Here is a 10,105-nt window from a genome sequence, read left to right on the forward strand (position 1 = left end):
GCCCAGCGCTTTATGATATGGCAGGTTCACTTTTTTTGTTCCTATGTACAAAGTCACGATAACATATTATCATCGATTTTCTACAACAAGCAATGAGGCACATTGTCAATGTTCGCTGGCAAAAATTGCAAACCTTATTGAATGCTGCTCACATAATTGTATCAGCTTCGGTCTTAAACCTTAAAGCAGCTCAGTTTGGTTGGTTGGTTCAGGTCTTCATCAACAAACGTTGCAGTGCTGCTGAAGATGTTGATTCTGACAAAGTTATGGCTTCCTTGAATTCCGTTTGCAATTCGTTGGTTGGTGGCGAATTACTTCCCTTTTACTGAAAACGGTGCCACACAATGGGTGGTATGGCCGTCAAATATTACGCAAGCTGCGGAACCTTTATGGTACTATTGATGTGGTCGTTGCTTCTATTATCAGTGGGACACCAGTTGCTGGTAAGTGAAGATAAAAATTTTCCAATTACACAGAATACAATAAACGTTTTAATGAATTCTATTGCACTATTTTCAAGAATTATAATGCTAACCGGGTTGCCGCAAATCGTTACGCCGCTTATGTTTTCGACACCACTGACGCTAAAATGATCATTTGTGAATTTCCAGGCGGTCCCCAAGCTTCATCTACTGATAAAACGGTTTTTGCCACTCATTTGCGTGATGATGTCTCTACTGGTGGCTCAGGATCAGCAGTGCTAGTCTCTGTTTGTAAGAAACAATTGAAGAACGAAAATCAGGAAAGACTGACCTGTAACTGTTGTCCCAAAGAAAAACATTTGTGATGTGAGTGTATGGCAGCACTGCCAGCTTTGGCTAGCTCATCTGATCCAGCTGATGTCTCTGCTGCTGTGGTGTTTCTGCTTGCCCCCAAGGATAATCAGTCACTCCTTGCTTGGTCCATCAAAAACACTAGCAAACTCATGATGAACTACAAACGGTTCCTGTTCAACTCTGGTGCACTCCAACATTTCTGAGCTAACGTTGATTGATTCAGCACCTAGGTTTTTCTTCCAGTCATGTTGCTGATGTTCGCGCCGTTATCGTTGATGCAAATATATCGGTTCTCTGATGCTTTCGAATGGTGGATCGTAAAGAAATGCTTTTTGAGCTTCCGATGGTGGATCGTAATGAAATGCTTTTTGAGCTTCCGATGGTGGATCGTAATGAAATGCTTCTTGAGCTTGCGATGGCGCATCTTTGATTCACATGCGAACTGCCAAAAATAAAGGGGGCCGCTTTCTATTGAAAGATGATTGTCTTTGTTTAAATAGTGCATTGGCGGAAAAGAATGCAGCTTCAAGAATATATGAATGTTTTGTTTCTCCATCTGATGTTTCATTAAGTTCAGCAAGTTTGCAAGGAATTGTTGGCTATACCGTTGAAACAGTTTCAAAATATATTGGCAAACTCCGTGACACTTCTGGTGCTGGTGAGTCATGGTATCAGTCAAGTAACACCAAAAATGCGACTAAAATTGTTAATAAGTCGTCTGCAGCACAAACCACCGCCGCTCTGGGTATTCATCATGTTGGTGATGCCGAGCGAAAGCCCGTCGATGCTGTCCTTGACAGTGGTCACCATGTTTCCATTGTTAATCTTCATTCCAAATACTTTGTTGTTGCTCGAAATGCCACACCATCATTAGCTGCTACCTGGTAGTTATACAGTATCAAATCTCCTCAACGAATGCTGCATAAAACAGTTCTTACTCTTAGATGAGATAACGACATTCCATCCAATTGGGTCAAAGACGTCTGTCTATATAATTGAATCAGGACAGAAGTGCCACTATCGTATACGTCTTACCAAAGTGCGGTCGCTAAAAAATTGCAAAAGACAATCATGACGGAAAGCAGAACATTTTTAATTGGAACAGGTGTTGCTGAATGTTTGTGGAATGATCCTATGATATATGCGCTTCTGCTGATCAATTTAATCCCCACAATTCTTTCAGCATTGTTGACAGCTGCTTAGTTGATGCCGGTTCTTGAATGATCTGCGTATTCCATGATTTCTAAACAGATCAGCCGCGCCACGTTTGGTTATACAAGTGTCTTCTGCGCTTGTGTTGGCTAGCACTTTAGTAAAACTGTCAACACAGGGTATAATTTTCAAAACTGCTGTTGTTGGAAGGTTTAGTCGGTTTAATGAAACCCAAATCACATTAAAAAATTTATCATTTGCTGCCACTAAACCAACAAATCCATCGCCCGTCAATGATACACCAACTGCTGTTGGGGTTATCGGGGCGAATCAGTTGACTGCTATCAATGAGAAAAGTAACGCAACTGCAATTGATTCTGCTAGTATATCAAATGAGAACTGCAATGAAGATAATAAGCTTATTTGCATCAACTCGGATGATGCAGAAAATGATGATGTCGGTGTCAACCATTTAAGTTCAAAGAAATATGATCAATGAACAAATGCTGCTGATCAAGCAGCTGATTGATACGCAAGTGGTGAATCAGCCAAGAACTAATTTGCTAGAACTGAACGTGCTAATCAAGGAAAGGATGAAAGCATTGAAACCGCTCATTTATCCTTTGCAAATCATTCAAGATATACTATTAATGACAGGCCTTCTTTGAGATACTTAGCCGCTGCTCTTACTGCCCCTATTACTGCTGAATAATTGGATGCAGACTTAGTGTGCAAACTGGCTTGACAATCAAAGCTACTGTCAATGTTTTTTAAGCAATATTTACATTTAAATTCAGTTCACTCTCAGAAATGATGCAGTTTGTCTGCCCTAGTGATTGCAATGAAATCAGCACAAACGAGTGATTTTGCCAGAGCTAGCCTGATTGCTCAGGGTGTTCTTCACCTTGAAGGTATTGAATATGGAGAAACAGTCAGTTCAGAAATAACGTATTGAAGTACTAAACTCCTTGTTGCTGTTGCAGCACCCAGCACAGTCAAGGTTCATAAAATGGATGGAAGAACTGCAGTACTTTATGGTGAGATTGACGCTGAAATTTGTTTGAACCCATTTTCTGCATTAGTTAGTTCTGAGTATTCTCGGAACGTCTGGAAGTCAAAGAATTCAGCTTTTAAATTCAAACAGTCTCTCTTGTGTAGATACAAGAAATTCATATTCAACTTCAATCCGCTAAGTTTCAACGAGCTGCTGATATTCAAAACATGCTTTATCTGTCTAAAACAAACACCACGGCTTGCTTCAATTGACCGTGGGTAATGTTATTGCTGCCGGTTCATCAGATGCAATAATGGAACTGCATAAGTCGTATCTCAGTTCGTTGTTCAAAACGAAAGATCTTGGAGCTTTCATGGGTCGTTTTCCTGGACGTGTTGAAGCTCAAGATAAAGACTGCATTTTGCTAACTATAGAGACCTACGTCAAAATAGTGGTTCAACTGGTTAAAATGCATGAGACTCATTCACGGTCTACACCATTGATTATTTACGTCACACGATGCTACTTGAGTTCAAAGACGTTTGTCGTTGCGATCCCATAGTAATATTCAGAAGTCAAAGACATATAAAACAGAGGAACGTGGAAACAATCGAAGGCCTCACTCATTGAAAAATGAGGTGGATTTCTGAGCGTCACGGAGCAGACCAGTGATAAACAGCAAAGGACCAAACGTAGACATCCAAAAAGCCAACAAAGACCACCCATAACTCAGTATCCAACCTTTTCACGATCCGGTCAACGAAATAAAAAATTTAATGAATCTGCAAGGGACTGTTCCCCTTGGCCAAGCGGAAACCAGCTGTGAGTGCGAGAGATAGTGTCCAGGGATCCGCTTACAGGCGCAGTGGAGTGGGTCCGATCCACCACTACAGCTATGAAAAAGAAATCAATTTGGGGTGAAAGAAAACGGAAGGGTTGAATTAGAAGGAAGTCCGCTGCATTGGCAACACTCGCCAAACAATTCCAGCAATGAGGAATTGAAAGTTCGTTTGCCATGCGCGTCGAAAACCTCGCTTTGCAAGTTTGTTAATTCGGTTGCTTGCAAACACCCATTTCTAGGAGCAACTGCTCGGGTTACAATTAAGAACTACCTGATAGAATCAAATGATATTCAAAAATTAATGAATAAGCAAATCAAACAATATGAATATCAAAACGAATGCCAAGTATTTCATAATACATCCTTCAATCAGTTGAAAAATTAAGTAGCATGAGTAATTCGATCAACTTGTATCTTTTGCAAAATTGACATAATTACAGTCACTCGAACAGATCTCTAACAATAAAATAGCATGATAAACAAAAACATCGATCAATCAATAGTTTTGAGCCAAATCCAAATGGTCGTGATCAGCAAAACCAAACCGAAACAACACTTCAATCGATGAAGCAAATTATTGTAAGAATTGAACCCAACAGCGCCTAGCGCTTTAATCAATAGTTCACCAGCATCGTTCTTAGTATCAGGTTTCGTCAACGTAATTGCAACACTGCATAATTCAATTATAGACGGAGAGGTGAGTCAGATACGCTGGAATGTATCACTTTGCTGGGGTGCTTATCCAAATTGATAGCAAAATTGTTATCATAGTGAATAAATTCTTCAACACTGTTTATGGAAATATATTTGATAATCAGCGTTAAAAACCCGACTTCCTTGACGGCTTCCCCGAATGAGATGAATTCAGTTTTATACACTTGCAAGACTACTGAAGTTTGTCGCTTTCATTTCTAAGTAAAACATTTTTGACTAATGCGAATCATATAGCCACTACCTGATTTCTGATCACCAATAACTTCACCCCCATCAGTGACATCGTATCTAACCAACTCAACTGATGAACCAGATTTGTATTCATCAATTGATGGCTTTCAGTTTTTATATCTTAACACCGTTTCAGAGCAGCCAAAAACGATCTTGTTGGTGGACAAAGATATGAACAAAGTAACTCACCCGCAACGCAAGGTCACACAGTAAATATTATTCAGCGAAAAGTGACCTTCCCTTAGTGAATCGTAAAAGTGATGATGCTTCAACATTCAACTGAAAGCGACCAATTTTAAGTCAACTGTGTAAGCGATAATCATCAAGGCCGTAGCCTGCAAATGATGGTCATCCATTCTACACAGTTGAACCGCTATTTTGACGTAGGAATCCATTCATTGTGCAATACCGTCTTCACATTAAGCGGCATCAGGTTTAAGAGAACGACCAAAAGTTACTCGAAGGGGCCATTTGCTGATCAGTCACCTGGCAAATGATATTACACGTCTGCCTATTTCATCCTTTAATGGGACTGTCATCAGAATGTCCACGTATGTTTCAACCATGCAGTCCGGGGTGCATTTGCGAAATGAGAAGTACCTCGTTCATCTGAAGCGTCTTGCAATCCTAGGAATTGGAAGGCTTGGATCAGCATCCTGTGCAACAAAGAAAAGATTGGTTGAGAGCATATATAATTGGTGCATCACTCAACTGTTCAGCATGCACTTAGCAGTAACACATTCAAGCTCATTGTCTCTTCTACATTTTCTCGCTGAGATCACTATTGAATGGTGCTGCTGATACATTCACTTGATGAGCCGTGAATGATCGCTATGCAGCAACTAGAAAACGGTCTGCAAAACTTGTATACAAAAGTACTGCATTAGATGTTTCAGTTTAATCAGCAGCTCCTAGCGGAAAAGTTTCCTTAGCAGCTAGTCAGGCTCTTGCAAAACTATTAGTAGCCGCTGAACTTATTCTGACTTGTCTACTACAACCATAATGTCTTTTCCTGAAAAGAAATCAACTGACACCTGAGAACTATTTTCAAAGGATCCTTGAAGCACTGATTGTCAGCAAACTTGCAATGCTAGGTATGCAAACCCTCGCTCAACAGTAACTGTGGTAGCAACAACAGCAGCAAACAAAATGTTAAAGGAAAGCAGTCCGAATTAATCTGCAATGAGTGATTCTCAGACTAATTAAGCATATTATCAATCCTATGAAATGGCCTTTGAAAATCTCTATTAGTTTCCGCAAGTCCCTTTTTATTAATTGAGCATTGGTGTTATCAACCGCTCCGTGATTATTATCATCAGTGGATGCAAAAAGATTTGTGAATCGTATTGATTGTCATTCACACAATTTTCCTCGTCATCATGACAGTTGCTTTTGATAAATGTATTCTCTGCAATCGAGCAATCATTTGCTGTACCGCTTAAAGCATTTGCGCTTGCGATATATTTATCACTGAGAGCAGTGGAGAAATAGTTTGCAGGACAGAAGCAGCAACGGGTCTACTTTTGGCAGCGATTTAGATTGTTCACTGACTCGCTGCCGAAAGTGGTTCTTTAGAAAATACACTGTTTGGTTAACACGGAAAACAGCATCGATACAACAGAACTGCCATTCAGATTCTGCAGACCATATGCTTTTCTACCAAAGTCGTAGCCAAGAAATGCAGAGAACACACTTCACTTACTGAACTGGGACTTCCTGATTTGTGTGGGCATCTCGGCACCGGTAGCGCATTTACAACTTTGAACTGAGCAGCTGTTGCTGCTTTTGCATATCTGATATTAATAACTGAGTTCAATTACCTTCATTTGTCTGTGCCAATCAGAATCATCAGCAAGACTGCAAACATGGCAACATCAATAAACAGATATCCTTTGCCAATCATTTCAATTCACGGAGCACTCCCGTTGGTCAGCCTTCCTTGTTGCCAATATTTAGCTACTACATTCTGCTGAGACTTCTAATGTAGTGACAGTCAATGGCTGCGTTTTCCACATTAGGAATGTTCACTGATCAGCTTGCATGCATACACGTTATCAGATTGAGCACTGCAGCAGATCCATCCCATAGTTGTGAATAAAATTATTAAAACTTTCCAACCTGGCAACAGTTAATGCTCATGTGGTAGTTAGATCCACAGCGATAAGCAATTATCATTTTTATCACCTGCAACAACTTGCCCTCGCCCAGCATTGTTAGATGATGAGCTCCAAGGGCTGCGGTGGCCTGCCTGGCAGAAGATGGATTACGATCTACGCTCGCTATCATTTTTGCAAAGAGACTGACATCTTCAGCCACCAGCAGCAAGCATGGCATACAATTTAGCGACATCATTTGAGGCAGCTGCACCCGGATGACGTCAAAGTTTACTCCAATTTTCAATAGTAGCAGCAACAGCATGGATAACAAAACAACAATAAGAAGAAGTTAATGTGGCTGACTGACGAGTTAGTGCACCACTTGATCAAACGCAGTCATCGTCGAAGATGAACCAGTCCAATTATTTGTAGGAACTCGGATCAAAATAATACTTCCACTAACAACACTAAATAACCCAGGTTGTATTGATATGCTGGATAGATGCATCCCCATACCAATACCACCAATTTCAGCTGCATAATGTTTGAAGTCGTACGACCAGTAAGCAGTTATGAAATCATGCGAGAAAGCTTCCGAGTTAAAATAGAGCGCGCTACAGCTCAACGAATCTTTGCTACATGTTCTCAGAAGCGTGACAACTCTGACCAATCAGTCTGGGCAGATCTAGCGCTGCCGCAGCAGCAGAAGCGCCGGCAAAAACAATTTTCCAGCAAGAGGTGCCAGTGAAGCGCGACACCCGCTTGCTTTAGGCGTGATTCAGTGACGAGAATAAAATATTAATTGTTCGTGTGTTGGTGTATTCAATTGATTCCTGCTCCGCAGGCTAAAACGAATGGGTTACCGCCACCAGAAAATTCTGGTTCGCTAAATTTAATGCCCAATCACTTATCCATCGGTAAATCCAGCTTCGTGAAAGTTTCTATAGAGTAACAAATCGCTTGGCCTAATTGGTAGTTGTAACAAAAATGACATTAGAGTGTGCGACTACAAACCTGCCACTGTGATGTTTGGCAACTTTAAATTGAAGATATAATAAGGTTGACTCTGATCGGTCCTATTAACTTTGTTTCTTTGCAATATTGTGGACATAGTGGCGTTGGCAATAGTGAATGCTGCCTTAGAACTAATTACTCCATAACCCGTGCTCAACTTAGCTCACCTATGATGCAATTTCACTAGTTGTATCGCGGCGCTACCAGTAGAGAAGAGCCAATTCTGCGACTTACAAATGTATGGCAGATGCAATCTAAAGAAGCAATGATTTGCTTGAATGACTACCACCAACAACAGTACAAAGCCATTGATAATGACCTACACGAGGGACCAAGCCGTGAACCTCTTAAGTGTTTAAGTTGTGCCAACCTGTACCAACAGCAGCATCAAATGAATTTTTAAATTTGCCAGCCAAAATGGATAAGTTGGCTAAGAACGTGTTTCTGCAGATACACAAAGCATGTCATCAGTTGATTCAATTATATTGCAAATAAAAATGCCACAAGTGACTGGCGTCGTCGACACAAACGCCATTTTTGATTGCGGAAGCACATCTGAAGCAGAGAAGTGACAGACCCAAAATCCCCACAAGTAGGCATGGAATGAGTTTACCGCTAAAAGGGATAACTTCTCGCCAATTAAACTTATAAGCAAATCTTTTGCAAACATAATAGAATTCCAATACATGGATACTGTCCCTGAAAACTCAATTGGCTGCTCTGTCATCATATATATGATCAACCTGCTTAAATAACCAGCTGATTTCGGACAGTCCAAGCACAGCGCAAGTAGCGATCACCTCATCAGAAGTCTGTCAAATATTTATTTTTTTTTGGAAATGGATATCCATGAAATCCAGCTGCGAATACCTCCTCTAACGCGCAAGTTTTCACCAGAGTAAAACAGGGTAACAGCAAGTGCATTGAGTCAAATATTGATATCTCTGCATCTATTTAATCCGACCATCGGGTTTTTTGCGGCTATTATTGATTGCTTGGTTTGGCCTCTGGTTTGTCATACGATTTTTGCACAGTATTTTGGGTGCCTGTAAATATACTATTTTACTACTCTACGAAGGCGATTGTATTAATTGGTTTTGATTTTTTTTATATCCATTAACCTGCTGTTCTAATGTACTGGCTTTTCTTATTTATGTGCTACATTTTGGTTTTTTTATCATTTTATTTACGGCTGGAGTTTACTTACCTATAAAAGTAGGTGATTGTAAACTGAAAGTAGTTCTGAAATATCGGTCATTGTGAACAAACAAATTAAAAGACTGGCCAAAATTGGTTCTTGACGCACAATGCAAAAGAACACCCCCCTGCCACTTTGCTAAAGAAATGGGAAAGGCATTCCAAGTGCAACAGTCATCGCCGCATTTCAAAAACACCATTTTTCTTACGCCAAAACGGGTTTATTTAGAGGGCCGTGGTGGTGAATCGAACCCACTCCGCGTCGCTGGGTGCACATATTCAGAGACCATGTTTTGCACTCACAGCAACTGACCGCTAGGCCAACGCGAACGATTCTTCGGAGGTTTGTTAAAATGTTTAACTACACTGACCCGATTGTTTGACGTCTGGGTACTGGGCTAAGAGGGGCTGTTGAGAGCTTCCCTGATGTCTACATTTAGTCCCTCGGTGTATGTCACCGGTCCGCTCCCGTGACGGTCTGTGATCAAACCCAGTTCTCTATAAAAAGGGCTGCCGATCTCTTCACCGTCTTAGCGTATCCACGATAATATATTGAGGTAAAAAAGTATATCTGAAAGAAGAACGTACAAGAAATCGCCAGCCCTTTTTATAGAGAACTGGGTTTGATCACAGACCGTCACGGGAGCGGACCGGTGACATACGCCGAGGGACTAAATGTAGACATCAGGGAGGGTTACCAAAGGTGGCATCATACTGCAGTAACTTTGCATCGAAGCTAGTATTGTCGTTAAGATGTTTAACAACCATTATTTTATCCAAAGGTTTCTTCTGCAGGGAAAAATGCACCTTCCGCCACAAACTACATCAATCGAGCTCAGAAATGGCTATCGTGTAAATTATTGATCAATTTTCATTGGTATGAATTGAAACACGAGGCCAGTGAAATGTTATAATTGAATTTCTTTAATTGAATCTCATTAATTGAGTTGGATGCTCAAATAAATGTGCTCAAAATGATCAAATTTTAAGATACCTAGATAAATAGAAAATGAGGTTCATTTCTATTGAATAACCATCTGTTGAAAAAAGGAGAATTCTGTACCCTTCAATGGTGGTTTGCTGAAAAGTT

At 40.5% G+C, this 10,105-nt stretch overlaps 1 protein-coding gene across 1 annotated transcript; it reads left to right on the forward strand.

Annotated features, from left to right (window-relative positions):
* Positions 1 to 344: 344 nt before the first annotated feature.
* On the forward strand, positions 345 to 1,664 carry ASCRUDRAFT_71465 (uncharacterized protein; the record flags this gene model as incomplete). The annotated part of the gene is made up of 4 exons (XM_020191944.1): positions 345 to 443; positions 521 to 713; positions 804 to 942; positions 1,277 to 1,664. 4 exons carry the CDS (start codon positions 345 to 347, stop codon positions 1,662 to 1,664), a joined length of 819 nt encoding a protein of 272 aa, XP_020045805.1.
* Positions 1,665 to 10,105: the final 8,441 nt, after the last annotated feature.

The sequence above is a fragment of the Ascoidea rubescens genome (genome assembly GCF_001661345.1).
Source record: "Ascoidea rubescens DSM 1968 unplaced genomic scaffold ASCRUscaffold_11, whole genome shotgun sequence".
NCBI lineage: Eukaryota > Fungi > Ascomycota > Saccharomycetes > Ascoideales > Ascoideaceae > Ascoidea > Ascoidea rubescens.